We start from the raw sequence: 26,981 nt of genomic DNA, 5'->3' as shown, positions 1-26,981 counted from the left end.
AAGGAACTTCTTCCATTGAAATATCAACAACAAGGTTAAACCTAAATTATACTTTGAACAGGATGCTTATTCACAATTTTTGTATTGGTCCAAAATAAAGATCGTCTAGCCAGTGAGTTACTGGATCTTTCACTGAACAAGTACAATTAGAATGAAAATATCAATGGTTAGACATATATTTATACTTGCATAGACTTATATATATAAGTTTATATATTCATTTATCTATATGCATTTATCTATAGCATTTTCTATATTACTTTCTCTATCCTAATGAAATGGTTGCCTTTCAATAACCGGTGAAAGTTAACAGACCATTTTTCTGTGCTCATATACAGTGTGTTCTTCTAGGTTTATAAAGTAAATATCAGTGACCCATGTACATCAAGAAAAAATCTGTCCCACGGTCAGCAACAAACTTGTCATGAGCTGTTGATCATAGCTTAACTGGGAGAAAAGGTGAATAAGAAGAAAATGTATTTGGTCAATAATTCTTTTATTGTGAAATGGTGTTAATGGATTAATGTCAGAGGTGCCTCATCTCTGCATCAAAATTCCATTAACTGCCCACGGAATCCAATGCAGAAGAGCAAAAAATAAATTTGCAAATATGATGGCTTTTATACAGGTAATTGCTCAAATGTATTAAATGACCTGAAGGAAATTGACTTTTGTAGTTAGCAGATAGTCAGTCACAACAAACAAGTGATAAATACAAACAGATATACAGATTGACTCATCATTGACATCTGACTCATCTACAAACGTAAACTTTGCTCTAATATTGTTTTCTGTGGAAAAAAACTGTGGTGAATAATGAATGGATGGGTAATTCAGGAAAGAAGAAAGGAAAAAGAAAGTGTGAAGTAGTGAAATAATCTTGATAATTTAATACCAGAAAGAAACTTTTTAGCTTTAAGATGCCTTTGAATTCAGACGGCTAAGAGCTGTGCATAAACCAGAAGAAAGCTTATCTGAAAATTTGTGTTTATTATTTCTAAACTATTTTGCATATGAAACCATAGATCAATGACTATGAAATACCTCACCATTAAAGAATTATGAATAAGAAAAACACAGTTGTACTAGTTAAAAACCTTCCTTGAATTGTCACTGATCCAGAGTGGATGTAGTAGTATTTGTAGAGAAGAAAAGAGCTATTCTTACCTTGTGTGTTGTGTTGCAAGGTGCGCATCCTTGCTTCTGCTATTCAGTGCTACTAAGGGAGGGCTGATAATGAAAGAAACATGCTCCCCCTCTCTTCTCACAGGTGAAGGAAAATAAAAAGGTTAATTCTTTCTTAAATCCAGTACTTTTATTCAGTCAAATATTCACAGAATATTGATGGAGAAACGTTGGTGCAGACATTTATGTGTGTATTATGTAGCTTTCTAATGCTGTTTCTCCAACCAGCGCCCCTCTGTACTTTGTGCCTTAGGGTGTGTTATACTAGTATGAACAGCTCTGGAAACCTTTTGGATTAAACCAAATTTAACAATGTAGGAATTCACTACCTACATCTTTATGCATCTATTAATGCTTTTCCTTTGAAAAGTGTTACCAAAATCCACTCTTAAATTTCAGGGTTGTTGTTCTTCACTCAAAAGTTTTCCTCTGGGGGAAGAATATGGCCATTATATGTTTTTTGAAGTCCAAGTCATGACTTTGTTGCTCATTAGTTACTGAGACAATCTAAAAAAATTGATTACAGCCCTCCAGATTTCTTTTCCTGTAGAGAACACTATTTGCAACACACCTTTTTTCATGTTCTTCAAGACCCTTTGAAAAGTCAGTGGTTCCTGGAGGGGTTTACACTGAGAAGAGAAACAGCCTGCCATTTAGAAGCATCTTATACACAATTAAGACTACAGATGTGTTCTATTCAGATGGAAATTTTACCTTTCTGATATGTTAGTGTTTTCTTTTAAAGGACAGTGAGATTCCTTGTTGTTTTAGAATAGGTACAGTTGATTGGGTCTTATATTGCGTTTTTTTGATAATTTAGTGATTTTAGAATCTTTCTGAAGATGCCTTGGAACTGCACAGTCCTTGAATCTTGTCCTTTCTTGATAGCACATCTTACAGGAACACAGTCCAGCCTCTCAGCTGGTATGTCTCAATATCTATGCTGCGTTGTATCAGTATTCTTCTATATAGGTGAATGGTTATGTCTTTATTAACATCCAGCATCCCAGTGAAAATATCTCGTGCTTCTTCTAACTCTCAAGGAACTGTGCAGGCTCAGTTCTTATTAGGAAATGAGTGTAAAATCTATGTTTCCAGAACTCATGAACTGAAAGTGTGGGTATAGAAGAAGGAACTCTTGATTTGTCCGTACCTAAGAGGACTGTATACTTGCTGCTCTTTTACCTTTGAAGGTTTAAAAGGAGATATTCAGTATCTTTAGCAGTTTATCAGAGTCATGAATTTTTGCAGTTGATAAAATTCTCTTCAATTGCTTATGCATTTTAACTTGCGGTATGACTGAAGGAATACCAAAGGTACATAGGATGATAGTGTGATTATGGAGTATGGTACAAATTAATCATTAAGAATAGAAGATGGCATAGTTGAATTTGGAAGGACCTTCGGACATCATCTAGTCCAACTGTTTGATCACTTAACTGACTATTGAGACGTTGGCATCCTCTGATAACCACAAAATTACAGACGCTAGAGTACAGGGGAGTACTCTGACACAGGGTACTTCTCTGTCAGTACTTGGGCTAGAACTTGAGCTCAGTTGTGCAAATGTTAACCTGGAGAGAACCTAGTGCCACCTTCTCAATTTCCATGTGTGAAACTAAAATCATAGTTTGGGCTATCATGAAGCATAGCATTGCTGCCCTGCTGTTGAGACACGTGAAAAAAATAAATGTATTTTCATAACCCCATGGTTCAGCTTGATGTTTTTGTCATGGCATGACAGTGTAGTGGACTAGAGAAGTGCAAAGATAGAAAAGTTTCATGTAATTCCTACTGCAGATTGAGTGGAAGAAAGATGTGAAAGCGCAGTATCTTAAATGCACGATTTTAAAATTAGAGTAGCCTCAGTAAAGTGGCATAAAATTGTTTCAATATTAATTTAGAGACAAAAATAACAGAAGCAGATCAGCCAGCTTTTGTGTGAAGTAATCCATACAACAAAGTTACTGACTTGTGTCAAAAATTCTGTTGAAAGGCAATAAGGTGGTGATAGAAGTGTCAAAAGCTATTCAACTTAGTCAAGGTGACCCTTTCTACTCAAAAAATAACATTGTGCCTAGGTATTTACAGTACACATGATGTGTTGTTATGCATGCTTAGCTGAGATCCCCGGTCATGGCAAGCAAGTCTAAATCTCTATTAGAAAGAAATTTGAAAACTCAGCTAATCTACCAGTGTAGCATTTATTTGTTAAAATGCATATATTATTTATTGATGAAGTTGATTTTTTGTTTTTCCAAAGTGCACATTAATAGATCACTAGAGAATACTGATGTGGTAGATATCTTAGCACATAATACAAATGGAGGTCTGGGACCTCTCTGTTATGCAGTATGGCACCAATACAAATGCTATACATTTTATGCTCTGCAGTTGAATATTACTAGTTTTTTAGTATAGTGCACTTTAATTTTGGTATTTCTATACAGAATGCGTACTATTGTTTATTTGCCATCCTGGTTTATATTTATTTCCACCTGTATTTTTAAATGCACATCGAGTCTTGGGAATTCTAAAATATATTCATTGACTTGCCATGCCTAGGGCCTAAAAGAACTTGAATTTGTTTGGAGATGCAATTATTTCTGCATTCTACTACAATATTCTTAATTTTGATTGTTTTTTCACTTATCCCTGTATGGGGGTAAACTGTGTAAGATGCACCATGACCAAGTGAATGAAACAAAGTTCTGTTCTTATTATTTCCACTAATTAAGTGATCCTGTGGTTTCCCATGCTGTACTTCTGCTTTCTCATCTATGAAGTAAGTGGCATTGTCTATTGAAAAACACCGTAGGAGAGCTCTTTTGAGCATGCTGATTGTTAGGTCCGCACTGACACATTTTTTTTCAAATAAGTTGGAATTTATGGTGCAACAAACAAGAACTAAAATTAGGGAAATGAGATAGAGAGAACTTTATATGAAAAACTGACTGCTGTTTTTGGTGTCATGTAGGAATGTTATCAGAATATACTATATTTGTTCTTTTTCAGATATCATTAACCTCTAATGTCTGTTTGATTTTCTTATATTACAGTGGTCGCCTCTTTCCTTTTCCATTTTCTGGTGTCTTGTATGTAATAATTCCTACTTTCTTCCCCCCACCCCACCCCATGGGTAGCTCTATCTAAGTGATGACTTTTCCACAACCCTAAGGCTCTGATTTGAATAGGTCAGTTAGCCAATGTTCTGTATCTCTCGGTTCTAACGGGATCCTCTAGGTACTGTGACTTCTAAATGGTTTATGGATCTATGTTGGTCTTGTCAGGTGATAACACAAGTAGGTATAATATATAATATTCAGAAAGAGACTGAGTGATCTGACAGTACTGAAAGGAGATATAATGGCATTCTGCAGCCTCAAGTTATATTCTCAGGAAAATTGTCTGGAAGGTATGCTAAGGAAAAATATTATTAAAAACTTTTTAATGCTAAGAGATAAATGATGTTCACACAATATGTTGCCAGACAGGTGTAGAAGGCCCTTAAAGGCATCCTGAAGTCTTTCTTGGAGTTCAAAAGTGTACTTAAAAACAAGATTTGAAGGACATTTTTGTTAGATGGTATAAGGCAGCAAGAGCTAATCCTGCCTTTCAAAAAAATTATTAGTAAAATATGATAGTGCTTGGTATCAGGTCTGTAGCATAGACAGTATTACAGAGAATTTATCCTTCAGGTGACTATTGGGTACAAAAGTAGATATACCTTTTACCATGTACGAAGCCTTCATTTCTCCAGTTGCCCCCAATTCTTTAGGTTGACTTACGGAAAGAGAAAAGTTAAAGTTTATAGATGAAAACAAACAATCAATGATATAGATGCTGGAAGCCTGTTAGTAAGTCCTTCAAAAGTACAGTAATTCAAGAAATTATTGATGTGCTACATGACACAAAGTCATATTTTTAGGCCAACTACTTAGAAGCTTCAGATAAATGTAATTCTTTTCTTGGCCATTTTAGAGCAGGTTCTACTTTTCCTTTTATGTCAGTAATGTTGGTTTTGGTGTGCTGGGTGCAATAAAATGCCTTGGAAGCAGTTTAACAATGATATTTTTATACTCTTAAATGTAAGTCACTCAGTGACTTACACACACCTGTGTGATATAAATAAGGATTTAAGGACCCACTTCAGAGAAATTTATAGAACAGCTGTTTGTTGAGTTAAGAATACACTGTAGGATGGATTGTGAAAATGTCTTTAGCGCAACTTTGTTGTAAGCCAGTGACCAGACTGTAGTGCCATGAGATCCTGATAGATCTTTTCCTACAAATTGAAATCCCGTTGTGCTACACAAGCATTTTCCTGAAAATCTGTGACAGAACAAGAAATTAACCAAAGGGAAATAGGGAAATCTCTGTACAGAAAGCTCAGTTTGCATCTGGGGATTAAACAAAAAACAAAACAAAACAAAACAAAAAAAAAACGAAAAAAAAAAAAAAAAAAAAAACAAAACAGAGGCACAGAGGCAAAGGACCTCATAGCAACTACACCCTTTTTTTGAAAGGCATTGAGACTGCTCAGCTTGCACTGAAATTGCTCCAGTGGTGCCTAGGATTTTGCAGAAGCAAACCCATAATGTGTTATCAACAGCTTTCCACTGCAGTCAGCTGTCCTCAGAATATTCACGCTTTACTACATCATTAGAGGCAGCGCTAGCCTTCTTGGCATGTTTGTATCATTAGCCCAGCTGACTTGAAAGAAGGGCAATTGTATAGCAACAGAGCATTTCTCTCACCTATAAAAGTCAGGATTAACAAAAGCTAGGTCTGCAAATGGAGTAGAGCAGATCTAACAAGGCTTTTTCTGACTGTATTGTACAAAGTATAACTTTGTGCTTTAAAGCACAAAATTTAATCTGTTGGTACACATAAGAAAGGAGATGTCTTTCAAAAGATGTTTTTCTCCTCTTTACATATCAGCCAAATGATTAAAGGGAGGCAGAAAATGTAGACAGCTGTGGGAACACCTACCTGCTTACACACAAAACCCCAACAGATAAGCACACAAAGCAATTATTTTAGCATTTCCACTGGCTTCTCATACAGAATTCGGTGTTACTTGCTGACGTGATAATACTGAAATCTCACATTGCTTTTTACTGATAAAATATGCTTTCTAATGGGCTCATTGTATAGGTTTTGAAATACACACAAAAATTATCTTGATGTTTATATTAGTATAATTTAAGTTTATGAATAATAACTTAGAATATGAGTGTGAAAAGCAAGCTGGGATTTTTTTTTTTTAGCAAAGAAAGACCTGTTTAGGCTTGCCAGACTATGAGAAAAGTGTCCTTTAAATTCACTTCACAATTAAATCCTCTGCTAAAGAGGGAAACAAACAATAGGCTAACCTACCACTAGTAGTAAATCAGAAATTATTATCTCAGTGCTAAATTTCAATGCTAAAAGTTACATTTTTCATTGGATTAGCATTCAATAACTGGGCACAGGTGTTTTTGTAATGAGGACTCATTTGGTAAATTTTACAGTGGTCAGTGACCCTCAAAGTTGAATAGTTTTTGTTGCTGTTGTTTGTGTGGTGTTACTGTGATGCAGTGCCATTTCGAGTAATATCAGAATACCATCTGTCCTCAAATATTTCGTCTAGATTTTTACACTGCAGATTTCCTCATGTATGTAGTTCTCAGCTCTGTTATCTGCAGAAGACTAAAAATATCTTTTTTAATTAAGAATCTTTCCTCTAACTGCACAAGTTTTTATCACCCAAAAGTGTATGGCAGCAGAATTGTTCAGTACACCAAATATGCCTGATTATCCTCCCCAGTCATAAATTAAATTTCATACTAATACAGGTTAGTTGTCTTATCACTAAGGTCAAGCTGCACTTTAAATGACTGTTTTTGTTTAGTTTGGTCTTTATTCATAAGGAGGTATACTGCAGAAAAGTACAGGCAAGGAAAAAATGTGGCAGCCTGAATGATTTTGCAGAGCAAATTTAGCTTGTCAGAATGTACCCAGACTGAAATTTTGCTGGGTTATTATTAGGTATTATATAGATCTAATGGGAATGAATGAAAATTTCTGCAGTATTAAGAGCCTTAAGAAAATGCTGTCTGACTATTTCTGGACTTGAGGCTATTCTTGGGTTTTGGTTTTATTTATTTATTTATTTTAATGTGAAAAAGAGGTAAAATTGGTCTAAGTGAGCATATGTTGTTTAGGGCTAGCAATTGGGGGGGGAGGGGTTATTGTATAGATGTATTCATGGTTTTACAGATAGTAGCAGGTATACACTGTAACTCACCATGTTATTCAAGGTTAAAATATTGTTTCAACTTTAATTTCACACAAAAGGTGACAGTGGGAAGACCGAAGCCTAAAACAAGAGAAGATAGAATTGCTACAGTGAGCCAGTAGACACCAAGGCAGCTGTGGGTAATCAGTTTTCAGTGCTTTGCGCTCAGTTTATTACACATTTATACAGCCTCAAAAAGTATCGGTGGCAAACCTATTATTCCACCTTCTGCAAAAAAAAAGGGGGGTAGAAATGTCATGCTTCTGTCTGCTGTATTTTTGCTTCAAGTACTTGATAGCCTGGACATTATACACATTTACTTTGGAAACTACTGCAATGGCATGTATAACTTCAGAAGAACAGAAAAAGTGGCTCGCAATGAAGCGTTTCGTTAATTTAGCTCTTTTTTTCCTGTAAGCTGAATCATTCATGAGTGTTTGCAAGCATTTTTTTCTTGCTGCTGTTATTAGTATTAGGAAATATTCTAAGTCAAAAGGGCTATTAAATGCCTGTTAAAAATATAAACAACAACAGGAAATTGTTTCCTTACTGTCCTTTGTGCAAATGAACATCTACTCTGCTAACCACAGAGTACATGAAAATATAAATTGGGTGCTGTCAAAAAGAAAAAGAAAAAGAAAAATTCATGCTTCAGAGAACTTGCAGTGACCTTCAAATCTAGATATACCTGCAAGTATAATAACAGTTTGTTCAACAATAACTGTGTCTGCTAGAGGAAAACTTGGAAAGCACATTAAAAATAAAAAAATAAAAATGAACAACCCATCACTGCCTCTAACTCTGCTGAAACTGTCACCTTGTCAGACTTGTAAAATGATCAGATTGTTTTTGCCATCAGAAATAATGGAAATGCTTTTTCAGTATCTCCTTAAGTGCATATGGCTATTAACATGTGCACAACTTTCAACACAAGACACAAGCGTGTGCTTTTATAGCCTATATGTAAACCGTATGCAAAGTGCCAAGTGCTCCAGATTAGAGGATGAATAGAAGTATTAGAGTTGTGCTAAACTGTAAGTTTTCTTTGAAATGGTTATAACAGTCCCATTCCCTGTTACCTGAGTGTGCAACACATTATTTCATTGCATCAGTGTTTATTGAATTTTCTTTTTATCTTACAAGTTAGGAAGAATAAGAACCATGGCATTATCATATCCTGTTTAGAGGAAAAAAAGTAAATTAGTAACTAGACCGATGGCGTTTGCTCTCCATGTTGTGCTTTTTTTCACACTTGAGTACATGCACATACAAATGCACTGAATTACATCTAAATGAATGCATTATGTAGAATGAAATATAATCTTTATATATAATGTATAGATGTGTATGCACAAGCGGTGGGGGTGTGTATGCTAATTAGATTATTTTGATGGTCATTATCAATTAAATGTAATTTGGGCTGTAAATATTTAGGTTCACCACAGTTCAAAACTTTGTTTTATGGGGTTCTCTTAGTGCTATGTTTTCCTGAACAGCCTACCTAACAGCTGTCTCCAATAATTTCAGTATTTTTCATTCTCAGATATTGCATACAAACTTGTTTGTTGTATGAGAAGGAGATTATATTTTGTCTTCAGACTAATGCTCATTATTATTTGTGGATTTCACAGGGTCAATATAAGGAGCAGTATTTCTATTTCTATTTTTATTTTTATTTTCAGACAACTTAGGTAATTTTAACTCTTTTTCTTTTAGTCTCTCTGGATTTTTGTTTATTTTTGCTTAATCTCATTAAAGCACATGAATTAGGTATTCTCTATCATGAGTCTTTGTTTGCAGGGAAATGTTGGTAAACGTATCTTTTTGACTGTGTTGAAAACTGAAGTAGAGTGGATCATTACAGAGGCCTTCGTATTGATCCTGAGAAAACTGATTGCATGTTTGCATGATTTCTTTTTTCCAACTGCGTGGAAATACAAAAATAAAATTGACTAGATGATCCTTATGGGTCCCTTCCAACTCGGGATATTCTATTCTATGATTCTAAAATGCAGTTGTTACAAGGAAGTCAGGCAACTGAAAATGTTGGTTTAAGGTTGTACTAGAAAATATTTTTAAGTTATGTGAAATACATAATGCTTTCAAAATAAGCTGCATTAAGAGGAAAAAAAAAAAAAAAAAAAAGGTAGAATTCCGAACATAATAATAAATAGATGTGGTTTCTTTTATTTGTGGAAGGAATTTGGGAAATTGCTTTGAATAGGCATCTGTTGCTTATTTAGAAGCTATAGAATAGCTGTCCAGTTGTTTCTGTACAAGGATATTGCTTTGCCACAAGTCTTATCTTCTTCATCAGTTCCTTGTGGTTGTCCATGAGGCAGTTGGACATAAACACTAAATGCTTGTGCATAGGCAATGGAGTTTCACTCCATACTAAAAATGCAGCTGTATCTTGTATTACTAGAGGAAGATAAACTGTCACTATTTTCATCTTCTGCACCACTTTCCCATCTTTAATATAACCACTTCTGTGAGTTTGCTACACATAGTGCTCGATCTCCCTAGAAAGGGTGCTTTGCACCTTTGTCTGAGAGTAGACTATCATCTTGCAGGTGTTCTAGGCCAAGGAGTTTTTCAAGGAGCACAATACTGGCTCTCCTCTAGAAAGGTTGTTAGAGTCATTTTCCCTTGGTTTGAGGTGTTCAGGTAAATACCTTTTTTTTGTTTGTGCGGTTGGTTGGTTTTGTTTTGATTTGTTTTTCCCTAGGGAGACTCACTTTAACTGGGAGATTTCTGATGTAGAAGCAAATGCTACAAACAGTGCTAGAAATCATCCGCATACTTTACCTGGCTCTTTTCAATGTGACTGTATGAGTTCTTATGTATTTATTTATTTCCCTTCTTCTTGAGTATATTTTTATTAATATTATTTTCAAGAGAGGAAGAATCCTGGAACAATTAACAAAGAAACATGTTAAAACTTTAATGTCCATATTAATGTCCAGCATAATATACCACTGAGAGGCAGGTCCACGTGTGAGGGAAAATTATGCACTCAGTAATGTTATGAAAAGGTTGTTTCAGGAACTAATCTTCTAAATATGGTATCTCTCATCTCAAAGATCTTTTTGAAAGAACAAATATTTTCCTTCTGATGGATGTTCAGCCATTTGAGCTTATCATGAATGTTCATCAGAGAAATTTCATTACAACCAACACAAACGCATATGAAATGAGAAATGTGTTCTTTCGGTATCCATGCTAAAGATGTCCTACCTGTTTTCAATTTTAATGGAGAATGAGGTTGCCCTAGATTATTTGTCAAACTTCTGATGCTGTGCTCAATGCTCAGCGTCAGCATAATGTACCAGAAAGCAGCTATTTTCTGCCTTGAAGATGTTTGAATATAGTGCAAATGAAAAACTGAGGGGAGTTCTGTTTGCTAAGAAGCAATATATAGAAATGTAAAGATCTGGAATGCTGTAGGATTAGCAGTCCTTTGAGATGAATTACCCTATGTTAATGTAACTCTGTAGATATGGATTAAATAGAAAAGAAAAAAAAAAAAAAAAAAAAAAAAAAAAAAAAAAAGAGCTTGTCTCTTCCCACTTATTGTTAAATACTGACTGAAGTAGAGAAAAGTTTGTTACTTCTGTTGTATACACCTACACATGTATCTATATGTATACAGTGTCCATCACTGTCATAGAAATACAGAGGGAGATGTACTGTTGTTTGAATTGGACTTCTCATTTATTTTTGTGTGTTGGTTATGCTGTGAAAGATTTTTCAAGTCAGGATATAAAGAAACATGGTACAATGGTTTGCCTTATATTCTCTGCAGGAAGTCATACATATTTATCTGTGATTTTTGTTGAGGAGAGCTACAGCAGAAACATCTGAAATGTAAAGGGCTAGAAGAGCAGGTTTAAAAGGCTGTTGTACAATCCAAAAATAACAATATTTCTGCAATTACAAATGGTGCAACTGAAAAGAGAGGGGGAAGGAAAGGATGGTAGGATTGATGCCTTTTTCTAGAAAAAAAAAACGAAGGCATTATGTTGCAGTTGGCCTGTGTGTGGTGTGCAGATCAAGTCCCTGGTTTCCAGGAGCAGTCAAATAAAACTTATTCTGGAAAGGAGATATTTTTGGCTCTTGTACTACGTACCTTGCCCAGAAAAGTCTGACAACTTCATCCACCTGCTACATATAAAGCTGCTCTAGTTTTTCACATTAAGTGCTACAAATCCTTGAACAATTTTTGTTTTCCTAGGTATGACAATAAATCATATCTATCCCAAAGGAATAAGAAATCTCCCAAAAGAGTACAAATTCTTGAGTGCACTGGAAATCAGGGACAGCTTCAGCTTTAGGTACGGTTTAGTTTAATTGTAGCTCTTTGTAGTCCCTTTTGAAGACAATGGTTAGCAATCCTTCTGAAGGCAGGTGAATAGAAGCCCCGCCAGCCCAGGGGGACTCTCATGGTGACCTCGCTCAACATGACAGACAGATGTCACGAGTAGAGCCAAGCCAGACTAGCTAGCAAGTCTTTACTGCAGGTAGTTTTGAATGTTTGGAGAGTGGGCCAGTAAACAAGTGTTTCTGGGCAAACTGCAATGATTTCAGCACTTAAAATTTATCAAAACAATCTATGAATATGCTTATCATAATGACAGTGTCTGTCACTGGGGAAAAATTATCTTAGTTCTCATTCAAAGTGCCATGCAATCCTCCTATTAGATCTGTATGAGTATTCTTAATTGAAATAAAATTCCTCTTTTAACGTGGAAATTGAATACCACCAGAAACCCTTAGTATAGAAAACATTCACCTATGATGGCCTAAGAGATAGGAAATAAATGTCCTGGCTTGTGTTGGCAAATCAGCTGGCAAGCAGGCCTGTCAGTGGCAGTCTGACATCTTACACCAACAGACATTGACTGGAGAAAGTAAGAGTTATTCGGTGTTGCCAAAAAGCTATGTGGGAAGAACAAAGATCTGATAAGATTATGTCTAAGATAGTAAAGAATTGAACTGTGTATCAAAGTCAAAAGAGATAATGCAAGGTGGAATTCAGTTGATCTAACTTTGTAGATTTTTTAGTAGTGATTTGAAGATATTATGATAAAAATGAATGCTTTGAGAGGAAAATTCGTAGAATGTCAGAAGTGAAAAACACATGAAGTATAAGTGAAAGAAATTTCAAAGGCATGCAGCATAGGTGGGCTCTGCCATTTCATCCAATACAGACTTTGGAAGAGAACTGAAAGAAATAATGAGTTTGGCTTGTTTTCCTGTCATAAGTATTCTGGAATATGGGCTGCAAGCAAAGCACACGCCAGTTGATTTAATGAGCAAGTGTATGCGCTTAATGCATTGTAAAAGATGTGCTTACTTGAAATATCTGAAATTTAAAGCTCAGTTTCTAGTCATATTTGTAATGTCACACCAGGAGGAGCTGCGATTTCTAAAATACTTGAACAAAAAAACGGTTAAAATAAGATATTCACATGTGAAATCCTGGATTGAAAAGCTTTGAGGAGGGTTCAGAAGTCTTTAGGCAAATTGGGTAGGAATTCAGGAACTATTTCCAAAACAGATTCCAAAACAATTTGCTGCAGAATATTTGGTGGCTTTTTTATTAGGTAACCTGTTAATCTAGTAAATAGGCTTAATTCAGGCAAAGTAGCGTATTCATTTTTTATTAGGAGAAATAACTTTTAATAACAAAGATTATTGTTAGCAAAGTCTACTTCAAAGACTTCCACATCATTGGCGAGCAGATAAGCCTTCAAAAATATTGATTTATCCATATCGACTTTTTTTCTCTCTAGTTTCATGTAAGATGTCAGTCTTAGAGTCAAAACATTAAATGTACCTTCATAAAATACAGGAATGCCCTAGGTGATTCTGGAAGGACAGAACTTTAATCTCCAGGAACCAGCCTGGGCCTGGCAAGACATCTTCCTGTCTTCTGTCCTTCTGCCACCTGGTCTTTCTGGTTCTGGTAAACATCTTGGACCACTGCAAGACGACGGCATTTCAATCTAGAAGACGTACATATTCAATGTCAGCTTAGAGTAACCACATGAAACGTAATTGAAGATGATGGTTATGCGATAGCAGAGGTGTGGCAGAGGATAGCAGAGACTTGATGGCTGTCAAGTAGACACCAAGCACCAAATGAAGCAGACGTGTTGCCATTCCCTACTTTTGGCTGGTGTTTGAGCAGTGCCCGCTGTTCAAGCAGTTAAGCAGTTGTGTGAAAACTGAAAAACATTATAATTTGTGGAGAGAAAAAAAAAAAAAAAAAAAAGGTGATAATTTTAGGATGGAGTGTTGCACTCAGATATTTTGAATGTTAAAGAGGATGAGAACGGGAAATTTTCTTGTTTTCTTTTTTCTGGAAGTAGTATTTGAAAACAAGACACTGGGAAAACGTTTCCTTGATGATAGCCTCGCCTAAATACCTCAGATTTCCCCTTGTTCCGTGGAAATTAGTACAACATGCTGAGAAAGCTGGTGTCTACACGAAGACGTTTATTTTCCTGTGTTAATAAGGGTTCACGCTGGCTGGTTTTCCTGGCCTCCCATGTGGATGTAAAGACACAGGTAGTCAGCAAGTCAGGTGAATCTGTGTACTACACGTACTGTCAATCATTCACTGTGCATACTCCTTTCTTATTCATTAGGAGGAAATTCAAATTTGCAGAACTGTAATTATTGCAGTCCAAACAGGCAAATAACTCAATACGGATAAAAGATCAGGTATTAAATTATATTAATGATATCACAAAGCAACTTTTGTACTCATCTGTTTAGTCTGTTCATCTCGTGATCATTTTTCTGATAGTCATCTGCTCTATAAAACTAACAATTCCTCACTGAAGAGCTGATAAACAAATATTACAAACAGTAACCTGCACGTTTTTCTTCTCCTGTTCTGCAACACTTTTGAAAGCTCTATAGTCATTAGTAATTCAATACAGTATAAGGGACATGAGAAAGGGTGGCTCGACCTTCCAAAACTCATGTCTGAAATTCAAACTTTTCACAGAGAAATTGTTTTGATATGTTCCTTGCCCCCATGCCATATCTGAAACTTAATAAAAACAACATCAACAAAAACAGAGGATTATCGATGCTGCTTTTGGAATTTAAGTATTTTCTTGGAATGCATTCTAGCAGAATTTTCTGAAAGGATGAGTCATTGAGTTGTGTTTTTTTTGTTTGTTTGTTTCCTTTTGGCAAAAATATATTTGGGAAATTCTTCTAAATCTCTGCTAAGTCATGTACATTCCTATTGTGAATTCCAGTGGACTTTGAATTAGACATCTAAATACAGATAGAAGAAGATAAAGGGCTTATGAAAGAAACTGTCATTATCACTATAAGATGAATACTTTCTAAACAAGTAATGCTGCCAAACCAAGAATAGCAGGGTGCTGATACTGATGATCTCATGAAATTATGGTGTATCCAGCTATTTTAGTTTCAGCAGAAAATACAAACATTGATACATACATTAGAATTTCCAGTTAATGCAAGTGATATATTTTTCAGATCTTTAGGGATCATTTCTAATTGAAAGAATTCCTTGTCATGCTATACCATACTCTGCTAGTGCATATTTTTCTCATTTGTGTGTCTTTGAACCTTAGAAGTTGCAGCAAATGTAGAAAATCATGCCTAAAACTGCCAGTATTTCAGTGGAAGGAAATTCACCGCTTATATGAAGCGATAGCCTAGATTGTAGAGTAACTGCTCCATATAGAAGTCCATTTTGAGTTTAAGGAGGTAAATGAAAGGCATGAAATGGAGCACATTTTGCCAACTCACACTGACGTGAGGTCCCAGCAGACAGAGACTGTAGGCAGCTGAAATAAGCTAAAGCGGTTCATAAATTGCTTAAACTCAAGGCCTAAATGTGTCCCAGAATCCGCAAGAGGCAGAGAAATATGAGTTTTCAAAATTCTTTTCTTCTTTACCCCCCTTCCAAATGTTTGCACAGAAGAAAATGTAATTTCACTTGTACTGCATTATTAAGCATTGATCTTCCTTAATCACATACAAAACAATATACCACCAAGTCATTTCTTGTGTGGTCAGCTTTCAGGCAGAAACTCCTGACATTTATTTATGCAGAAGTAATCCTTTATAAGGCAATGATTTAATAAGTATGCATGTTAAAACATTTTCTTATAAACTTGCTGAAAATGCAGGATATAAAGTAGTTAACCATTTGCAATATCTGATTTTTGTGGTTCTCCTGATTTTCTAATGTGACTTCTATGAAGTTTTATTTATATTCACTGTTTATTTAATTTTCTTTTTATTTCTTATGTCCAGCAAAATGCCTCAGCCGAGAAAGAGAATCTTCACATGGCCTCAAGAAAGGAAGAAAACCAGAGCATCCAGGAGTGCGATTCTCGAGATGTAAGCCTAGTTGACCTAGAAATCAGGTTTTAATCTAGATTGTATGAAAATATAAAAACCTTAGGTGATTAGCAGTGTGCTTTATTTTTCCTAACCAAGCTGACACATATTTTATAAGCCATCAAATTTCAACTTTAAAGTGCAGAGGAGCGAATTGTCCTTCTGGTCAATCCACGCAGGTATACTCTCTGGGTTTCCTTTAAAGATTACTTAAAAGGACTTGTAGAGCTTTTCAGGGAAGAAAAGCAGTGGGAAAAGATGTGATTTGTTCACGTAGCTCCTTAGTTGCTGAGCTGCTGCAGCACAGCAAGATGCAGAACATTGTTTAAGCAACATTTCCACTAATAGTCAGGTACAGTTGTCACAGATGCTTCATTTAATTAGGGAAGGAAAGAAAAGGGAAAGAAAGGAAAAGGAAGGAAAATGAAAACTTTCAGGGAGACATTTAGCTTGAACACTAAGAGGTGACAGTATAATAGTGAAAGTAGGTAAGCACGTCTACTACCAGTCTAGGCAAGCCACAAGCTTTGTTCTTCTCATGACACATCTGACAGAAAGTCTGCTGCTTCTAGTGAGTCAAAAATCTCATCCATGCAGCATGGTGAGAGCTGGAAGCATAAATCCCAATTGCATTTATTATGGCTGCAATTGGAAGAATACAAATAACACAAAACAGGGAGGAAATAAATAAATAAATAAAAATAATGAGAGAGAGAATTTATGCTCAGAGTATATTTTCAGCTAAGTAGTTGAAAAAATATTGTACTACCATGACTAATTTGAAGGTGCAATATAAAAAATGGGAAAAAAAATAAGACAGTCTCAATGGTTCTTGAATGAACTACTGGTCACATTGCCTTCCTCCAAACACAGCAAACTTCTGTGGCGGTAACTGGGTAGCTTGCTGATAGCAATCATACAAGCATATAGCAGCATGAAGAAAGGTTTGGAAAACAGATCTAGGTGATTGACCTACCCACTTTGTTGATAGTACCCCAAAAATTGTAAAAAGCTATTCTTATTACAAATTTATTGCAAGTGTTAATAATTTATTCAATCATAAATGAGCTCCCCTCTGCCACAACCTCTAGAGGGGGCAGAGGCAAAGAAATTGCATATCCAAAAGAGTGCATAATTTGATCCTGCAGTTTTCTTTATATTTGAAGATGAACAAAATGTCACTACCTACTCAAATCTGAAGAAGGATATGAAAGAATAAGATTTAAAATTCTGAAGCTGGAGCTAACTCCAATTGGAGGTTCGTTACTGCTTGGGAAAGTTAGGAAACATTTGATGGAATACAGTTTAGTTTAGGTAGAGCTTTGCAGAATATTTGTGGGAAGAGGTTCAAGCATCTTTTTACTAAAGTGAATACTTGAAAATTAGAATGTGTCGAATTTCTGTGTCAAACCATGAAATGAAAGACATGGAAAAGATGCACTTCTCCATGTAAGTGGGGATTTGATTATTTTGACTTGAGGGAGAGGGTGTACTTTTGTGCTTCTACCAGCAAGTATATTTAGCCATTTAGTCAGTATGTCTCAAATTAGTATGAAAAATTTGCCTGAGAAAGCAGAGGAAGACTCCAACTGGAGTTAGAGGTCTTGAGGAGTTGAACTGTTTGTCATGACTGAAGACAAATTAAACCTTAACCCTAGTCTCTTCCTTCTCCTAAGTGTGTTTTAATTCACAGATAAAAAAGTTAGGCTGTATATCTGAACTTGATTAATAAGATTAAGGTTTATATCATTTAATCTCTCAATAATTATTTTATTTTAAGATCAATTCTATTTTCTGTGGGACTCTCATTTCCATTACATTTTAAATCTTTGAGGTGTGTTAAATCTGTGTTTGACAAAACCTCCTCTATGAAGAAATAGCTGTAAAATTAGAGAAAGAATACCACAGGGGCATATAAATTCACTGTGCCTTGCTGGATAATACTCCTTATTGGAAAATTAAGCTGGAAATAGTTTTGTCAGTCTTGCCTTGCCTTTAATCATGTTGCTATCAATTCATTTTCCAAGTGAAAAATAGGTATACTATGTAATATTCATAGTTTTATTATGTTAACATAAAAAAGTAAGATTCGCACTAATATTCAAAAAGGTGTCTATGAAGTTTCACCATGCTGTGCTTCTAGTGTCTGTCGAAGGAATAGGCCTGAGAGATGAGTTACAAAATCAATTGTTAGGATAGCCACACCTGCAAGCAAGGAAGCTGTAACCAGTGTGATATTTATCCCTAGTAGAAACAGATCTTGCAGTACAATTTTAAAAGTCACAGGAAGAAATGTTCTATTTACATTAAATGGGACTTTTACATTAAACTAAATGTTCTATTTAAATTATTTTTTTATTTTTTTATTTTTTTTTTTCCAGTGATCAATTAATCAATTGCAAATAACAGTTGTTCAGTTCAAAGCTTTCAGTTTTGGGGGCTTTTGTTTTTTGTTTTTACAAAGCCAATTGACTGGAATGATTCAAGAGAATTCCAGGAGTTCTTTCTGCAGATAGCTGCAAAACCATACACAGTCACAGCCTATTTTAAGTGTAAGAAATTGGACAGTGAAGAAGCATGGCCTGTTTGTCATGCATCCTATAATATTTTGGTCCTTAAAGTGAAAAAGTAAATATGTAAGTATAGCAATATACCTAACATTTCACACAAGTATTTATTTCCAAATTGTGGCCGTGTTCAAAGTACAGGATTTTCTTGTTGGGTTTCTTAGCCTTGCCTGGATATGTTTTCTCTATGACTGGCTCCTGAAAGTTTCTGTGCAGAATCAGAGCTCTGCAGAGCTCTTTTCCATGTATCATTTCCCAAAAGCTCTTGGGGGGCTTTTTTTTTTGGCTCCCAAAGGCCAACTACTTGTACTTAACAATGTACTTTGTCTCTCTTTCACATCAAATGCATGTCGTTTTAAACCTTTTTTTGTAGTGCTGAATCCAAACGTATAAAGTATTTCTTGGTTCTCTGTGCTCATCTTAGATTTCTTGCTCTGTGTCCTTGTAGACTTCCCTGATAAATAAAAGCGATAGTGCTTTTATTTACAGCCTTAATTTCCTGCAGTAAACAAACATTGCATGTTCATTAATCATTTAGTGACAAAGGACACTGCGTATTGGACCAAAACTTATACAAGTTTCTAAGCAACCACAGAGTTTACCTTCATTTTTCTCTGTCCATTTCAATTGCAGAGCTTTGATCGCATTGTGCTTTCCCATCACAATCCCAAGGAAGTAATGACAGAGAAAAAAGAAATCACTACTGTAGCAAAATTTCAATTATAAAATTTTTGAAATGAATTCAGTGTCTACCCTAAATGAAGACTATGCAGGTCATAAGAAGTTAAGCCAATTTATTTTAATCATCCACTAAGTACATTGTGCACTAAAATAGGAGAGTGGTATGAAAAGCTGCACAAGTATGAACACACATGAACACACATGTATGAACACACATGAACACTCTTCACAAACACGATATACTGTATCTTCTAAACAGCGTGGGTCAAAAAGACTGAAATGTATATTTGTTATAAATTCATGAGCAGATCTTATAAAAGGTGTCCTTGAATAAAATGGAAACCTAACTTTCCTAATAAAATTATTTCCACAGCAGAATGGCATTTTAATAGAACATCATCTATTCTGAATATATGCAAATTATTAATGTTCAATTTCAGAAATTGGACAAGTTGTATTATTATGAGAAAAAAAAAAAAAAAAAAGAGGAGTTAAAATATCTGTTCAGTGTAGGAAGAAATAAAATGTCAAAGAAGTACTTCATATTGTAGAGAGCTAAAATCTTGTGATCCAAAAAAATTCAGTCTGAGGTACACAGAGTAAAAAATTGTTATATGAACAAGCAGACCTTTAAGAGGCCTGCAGCACATTTGTGGTAGACCAATGAGCATATGTGATTATTGACAGGGTAATAAGAATTCAAGCATCCAATTAACTACAACATTTGATAGAATTTGTAGCTCTTGTTTAACGAGGAAATATAGCCTTTTCTTATTTTTAACGCATATTATTTGTTTTGTTTTGACTATTAATTAGCATTAATGGGAAAACTTAGCTACTTTTAGCCAAGTTTGCCTTTTAAAGGTTTCAGGTGATTTGAACCAATAATACAAAATATACAGAAAGATCTTGACTTATGAATTTATCTGAAGCTAGTTCCAGTGAGATATCTCATCTAAGCATAGTCAAAATTCAATGATGTTAAGCTTCTTTTCTTCCTGTGTAAATTATGCTGGTTTAAGCTAATCATTACCATCCTAACTGAACAGTTCTTCATGCTCCTTTTGCCTATATCCCAGCTAGCACTTGCAGAACTGAGGGCACTGGCTAGTGATGGTAGGAATGATACAGCTGAGCAGCACCTTCATCGCGTTTCTCAGCTGACCTGACCGCGGTATCTGGATTTCTTTGTATGGAACTAGCTGATGACTTTCTCCTCTCTTGTGCCCTGCAAGCACATCTTGCTTTAACACCTGCTGAAGCTCGCAGGGGGTGTAGTGATGTGAAGGAATGCTGGAGCTGAAGTGTTTGGTCTGCTCAGTCTGTACGTCAGTGATACCCTAGTAGTGGCAGAAATATTTTCTTGATTTCCTGTCCACTTGTGGTAAGTGGGATGATTATATGAGCAACAAAAAGAATTCGTATTCGCTGTGTTGATACAGTAGGATACCCTTCTAGTTACATTGTTCAGCAGTTTGCAGATGAAATTGCATAGTTTAATAGCCTAGGGACATGCTGAATTTTAACAGCCTTTCAGAAAATTCTTTTTAAATGAAGATGCACACTTGGCTGATCCACCTTTATAATTTATACATCCAGCTGCGAACCTCTCCTGCTCAGCTGTACAATTCACTCAGTGAGCTGAATACCATCACTTCTGAAATTTTGCATAGTTTAGTGATCAAGCTGCATATTTTAAAACCAGAATTTCATATAAATTCACTTAGCTAATAAAGTTGCGTACTGAGCTGATCAAGATGGAACAATATTCCCAGGCATATGCCCCACCCGAATTACCATATCTTGTTAAATCTCTCATATTGCTGTTGCAGTTACTTTTTCCTGTTGCATACACAAAATGTATTGCATAAGGCAGAATGCAGTTGTCGTTAGCACTGTTCAGAATTCTCACTGATGTGTGTTAGAGCTTTTAAAATTAAGTGTTCAAACATTAGGTTTTTCCTGATGTCTCTTGATAAAAATACAGCAAGTGTAATATAATGAATATTTGTCTTAAGAATAATTATAAATCATTTGGCAGACATACCTGAAAAATCAGTGACAGCAGCTTAATGTCAAGGCAAAGAACATTTCCACACGTAAAATATAAAGATCACTGTGTAATTGATTCATGGGTGAAATTCTGAGATCTGTCACTAATGGTTATGTACAACATATTAAACTGTGATCGTTTTTTATTAAAATAAAGCAATATAAGGGAATTGGTAGGAAAAAAAAAGAAAAAATGTCTCAGTAAGCTTCAAAGGAATGTATATTTCTTTTTCGTTTCATTGCTCTTTGATTTGTAAAATTATTTCAAGATTCAGTCATAGTTTACTTAATAACAATACACTTGAATAAGTATTGTCTATGATTACAAACAATGAAAGTTTTCTTCCTGAATCTACAAAGAGGCAATTTTTTTTTCTGTGGGCACATGCTAGGGAAACTAGGATGAAATGTCCTTGACTGAGAAGTTTTCAGGTACTGAAGAAAATATATATAGCAGAATCCCTCTTCATCTGATGAACCTCTGATGACAATCATGCTTAAAACTTTAATAAACATTGAATATAGCTGGGTGAGGAAAACAACAAAATGGCTTCTTTCAGCTAGGTGATGTATGCACAACTGATATGCTGAAATCTTGATGCAAAGCATGGCAAAATCACAGTATCTCTTTAAAAAAAAAAATCTAAAATCTCATCTTCATAAAATAGAAAATCACACTGACAACATTTCAACACTTCTTTTCTGAAATCAATTATTGTTTGGTTTGTGTTTATTTCTACCACATCAAACTATTATTCTATAATACTGTAATTAGAGTTACCTCTCAAATGTGATGGAAAGAGAGTCGTGCAGGTAGGACAGCAAACAAAATCTTCCTAATATTCAGCATAGAGAAAACTAGTCCAAAGAAAATAATAGTATTTGTTGTTATTAGTATTATTATTTTTTTAATCTATATATCACTCAGGGCTGTGAAAGATATTCTAATACCTTGGTTTTGTAGTTTCTAATTTGTTTGAGGTTGACTTTATATGCAGTAGAGATGGTGTATGTATTTATATTTATGTATTTGTATATGCATACAGGTATATATGTGCCTGCGTGTATATATACACATAAATGTTCACAAAGGATTGTGTGTGTGAATGTGTGGTGGTGTATGGGATATCTGTTAGGCTGTTTTTAACTCAGTTTATGGTTATGGTGGGAGATGCTGTTATACCATATATCTCAACTTTTGGAACTCAAGACTCAGAACTGAGAGACAGTGGGCTTACACAGCTCATCCATAGTGACCGGTAACAGCCCTGGCTATTGCGCTGCTGTTGATGGACGGTGTATTGAAGGTTATCATGATGCTCAGTCTGTAATGTATTTGCTAATAATATGCAAGTTTTCACACTGATGAGGAATCAACAACTAATGTTCTCTGTTTTAACAACAGAAAGATACAGGAATTGCTTTACTTAGAAAACCATTTCAGTCTACCATCTTTCTCCAACAGTGAATCCATACTGTGGGTTACTGAAAAGGAAAATGCTTGTGAGTGGAAAAAAGTGAAATACTAGAAACATAAATCTCTTCTTGTTTCGTACCAAGAAGGCCCTTGTTACCTGGCCTATGAAAAGAATAAGAATGATTAGTCAATTAGAAAGCATTCTTTTTATCATTAGTTTTTTTGTTTTTTTGTTTTTGTTTTTTTTTTGGGGGGGGGGGGAAGGAGGAGGGGTTAAAGCAAACTTAATTTCTGCATGTCTTAAATGTTTTTCCTCCCCTATTTTTAGCATTTTTAAAAAAATATTTCAGCTGTTTTTCTATATCCTGTGTATAGGATATATATTTTCTATATCCTATGTATTCTCTTGGTGAAATAAGTTACCTGATAATGTTTTGTATATACAGTTAGAGTGAACTATGTCAAGTATTGTATATTTCATTAGTGTTATTTCTGTGTTCTTCATTACACGGACTGAACTGCTGTTCCTTTTTTGACCTGCAACATCTTTTGCCCTCAGACTGGTCACCTGCAAGTCTCTGAAACCTTCAAATTTTTCTAAATGTGACTAAGCTGAAAACTTTTTTATCTAGCTCACTAGTAAATATACCAAATACAGGTTTTGCCAAGACCACACGTTTAAGCTTTTGAAATGTTAAAAGTTTACTAAAACGTTCTACTCTGTCATCTTCTACTCTGTCATCTCACTCTTTAACCTTTATCTAGAATATAAGCTATCTTTTAGTATTTCATTTTATTTTATGAAAGGAATAGATGCTTTATCAAGGTATTATTTTATCAATACTACCCTGATTAGTTCCTATTCTGTGATGTTCATCCTGCTGTTATTAGCTGTTGCGTATAGTGGGGAAAAATATGAAAAAGCACCGCCACCGTAAATCACTTCAATTGCATCATCTCCAAGGCTCATTTTAGTAGCTTAAACTTGACCAAAAACACCCTGAAGTACTGTGAAGTCCTTAGCAAAAACAGTCTCTTCAGAAGGTTTTGGGAGTGAGACATCCATTTCCCTTCCAAGTAGTTTCCTTAATAACACGTTTCATTTTCATAATCACACCTGTTTGTAGATCAACTTTGTTAGAGGCAAGGGACTATCAGAATTTCTCAAGTGAAAAAACATAATGAATTTTCCTCCCCCTTGTCAATCTCTTACTTTTTAATTAACTCCAATCTAATGTAATTTGTACTGAAAGGATATTTATACAATTTCTTGATATTTAATTTGCATGATAGGGTATTTATTTTCAATGTTTTCTGCTGAATGAGATAATTTTTATCCTGCTGTGATTTACACTGTTATAGGATGAATTCAGGCTTATTTCCCTTTTTCTGAAGAAAAACTGTCCAAGTAAAAAGCCTTGAAAAACATATCAGGTAGAGACATTTTTTTTTCTTTTTGTTTGTTTCTTTTGCTCTTATGAACGCACAGGGATTATTCTATCCTAGATTAATATTATCAACCATAATTAAAAAAAAATTCATATGTAAAAGAAGTTGCTGAAATGTCGTTAAGCTATAGTGGATATTACTGGTAAATTTGATGCCTTTTTTCACCTATACATCTGAATATGTCTGATGTGTAAAAATATTCTAACTTGACCTAGCTTCAAAAATTTTCCAGGGATTTATGCTAAAAAGGAACCATTGCAGGGGAAAACCTGCTAAAGTTTGAAACAAGCAAAATCACTGTTATGTTGTAAAGAGTCTGGATTTTTTTTTAAAAAAAAAAAATTCACTCGATTTGAATGGATCAATTTTTATTACCAAGTATAAGATTTCCAGTCTGAGCGTTTCACATCAGAACTGTGTTCTAAGAGTTGCAATTTTAAAGGAATGGCCAAAAAATATCCATATTTTGCTATATTTCACATTTTAATTTCTTCACCTATGGTCTCATTAATCCAAGTCCTGAAGGACTTGAATTTAATTTCTGTAGAAATTTCAGCACTAGTAAGACTTAAGACTTATGCAGATCTACATAAGACTTATAACTCTCTTTGGTTTGCAGTCTACTGTGTAATAGTTCCAGTTTTTCATTTATATTGTTCAAATCTTTTTTCCCTCATATTAAAAAGCATATTGGCAAAAAAAAAATGAAATTCTGGCTGGAATAACACAACAGTGATGAATCTGACAAGCCTTTCTATGCCTTAAGAGTTCTCTGACTTCCCCATTCAATAAGCTCCATGAGTGATGTACACAAGAGATGCAGCAGTTTAGACAAGAGAATAGTAATAGAGGAGTCCTCAAGTCTAATGATCTTGTTCAGTTCTTGGTTACTTTTTCCTCACTTACAATAGGAAGTTGTAATTACTAACCTGTTTTATGGGACCACTGTGGAATAAACTTCACTACTGATGAAATGTGAGGAAAAAGAGCTATCTAAGCGTTAAATTACAAAACTTTTACAGCCACATAAGACTATGTAGAGATGATGGGAAAAAGGAATTCACTTGGCTATGATAACTTTGTTTTGTTCTATTTCATGTACTAGGCTACAAACAAACAACAACAACAACAAAGCCCACCGTGAATGTTCTAAGAAAGTAGTATTTTAGGAAAAAATCCAAAGTAATTATCTGTAACATCTGTATTGACAGGTTGGCAAGACATGTTTGGGGAATCGCAATAATTCAACATCTCGTTTGAAGACAGCTGAAACAGAGATAAGCTTTCAGGTATTCTGTTTCCAAGAAGTTCTTGTGTTTTTGTTAAAAGGTCTTGTAAAGCATACAGTTACCTGAAGTATATATACACACATATATGCTCCAATGCTTTTGAGATAATCTGCTTACTCAGTTCATAGACTTTCACTCTGACAGATTTCCATTCATTTGTTCAAAATGGCTCCTGGCTGTTAACAATTTGCAAAACTAATTAATAGTCAAATAGCTGGACTAGCTTAGTAATCAACTGACATTTCAATAATGTGATGTCTACAGCACTGGGAAGGGGAGGAGGTAGAGGTTATCAAAACAGTACTACATCTGCAATTATGTCAAGATGTACTCAGAAATCTTACCGATGCAAAAGTCTTACGTGAGTTGTACACCCATGCTCTTCATTTGATAGACCGAGGGGGAGGAAAAATAAATAAATAAATAAAAATCCCATGGTTATAGTGCAGCATCAGATTGGTGGTGTCAAAAATTGTATTCTGCATTATCAAAAATTAAGTATACTTTCTTAGTAGAGATCAGAATCCTTCTCTAGACGCTAACAAAGAATATCATTCTGTTGTGTTTGATATATCCATTTAACAGAAATATAGCTTTGTGCAAAATTATTATTGATTTTAAATGTACTGTTTTACTCGCTTATTTGTGTTCATTTTGTATGTGCGATGCTTACACGGATGCTATTTTCACCTTCAGCAGAAGTTGCACAGCCCTCCGTGGACTAAACCTGAAGATAAAAAATCATCTGAGAGAAATGAGAAAAAAAATGAAGAATCTGTTAGTACAAAAGAAAAAAAGATTTAAATGCTACTAATATACATGTAATAATGTTCATTACTTGCTTTCACGTTCATATTATTTTTAGTCCAGAGGCATGAATAGTACCAGGTTTATAAAGCATGCATTTTTCACTATTTTATGAATGTTTGTAAATTAGTCTAGAATAGACCAATTAGTACCTTTCAGCAATAATCCAAAATGGATATTTGAAGAAATGCTTTGTAATACAGTCCAGTTTTTGAACTATTATTCTACTTGATTAGTAATTGCATATTATAAATTAGTTTCTTTGTAAAAAGAAATTACCATTCTCAAGTATTTTCTCAGTCTGTTCTATTTCATGTACATTTATGGCAAATTAGGTTTTAGATCAAGAATTAAAGGGTAGCTAACATGGAAAAAAAATCTGTGTAAACATAGATGAAGTACAATGCAGCTCGTAAGAGCAACTGTAAAAATGGGACAGTAGGGCTCCATGTATATTTAACTTTTCAGTAATATCATTGCAAATATGCTAACTTAAACAATAAAAAGTGTTTGGTTGTTTGTTTTTTATTTATTTATTTATTTTCTTTTTTTTTTTTTTTCCTCTAACTGCTATCACAATTAGTCCTGTTTTGAGAACTGAACTGTTGGCAGAGATGAAGAGTTAAGGGGATGTAGATAAGAAGAGTCATGGCTTTTAGGATCCAAGCAAAAATTTTGCAGGTGGAACTGAGTAAAAATTTCTTAGCTTGGGTACCCATCCTGGAACTTGAATGCCATCCCTTACAGTTGGGCTGACCTCTGCAATATAAATATAGTTTAAATGGTGAAAACACATTTTGACCACTGCAGGTGGCATTTTGATCGCTGCAGCAGAGATGAGCATGTTGGTTAGGGTG

The 26,981-nt window shown here is 34.8% G+C and overlaps 1 protein-coding gene across 6 annotated transcripts in view; it reads left to right on the top strand.

The window, feature by feature from the left end:
- LUZP2 (leucine zipper protein 2) overlaps positions 1-26,652 on the top strand; it is a 187,373-nt gene extending 160,721 nt beyond the window's left edge. For 3 of the 6 annotated variants that reach the window (XM_035329070.1, XM_035329066.1, XM_035329067.1), the window contains 3 exons: positions 15,776-15,862; positions 25,240-25,317; positions 26,014-26,652. In XM_035329070.1, coding sequence (XP_035184961.1) covers positions 15,776-15,862; positions 25,240-25,317; positions 26,014-26,121 — 273 coding nt within the window. In that variant the 3' untranslated portion in view covers positions 26,122-26,652. The remainder of the gene's footprint in view (positions 1-15,775; positions 15,863-25,239; positions 25,318-26,013) is intronic. The other 3 variants (XM_035329068.1, XM_035329071.1, XM_035329072.1) reach the window with 3 other exon arrangements.
- The last annotated feature ends 329 nt before the right edge of the window (positions 26,653-26,981 follow it).

This window comes from Oxyura jamaicensis, chromosome 5 (genome assembly GCF_011077185.1).
Source record: "Oxyura jamaicensis isolate SHBP4307 breed ruddy duck chromosome 5, BPBGC_Ojam_1.0, whole genome shotgun sequence".
Lineage (NCBI taxonomy): Eukaryota > Metazoa > Chordata > Aves > Anseriformes > Anatidae > Oxyura > Oxyura jamaicensis.
The sequence above is the reverse complement of the archived record's forward strand: the minus strand, read 5'-3'. Positions and strand labels throughout refer to the sequence as shown.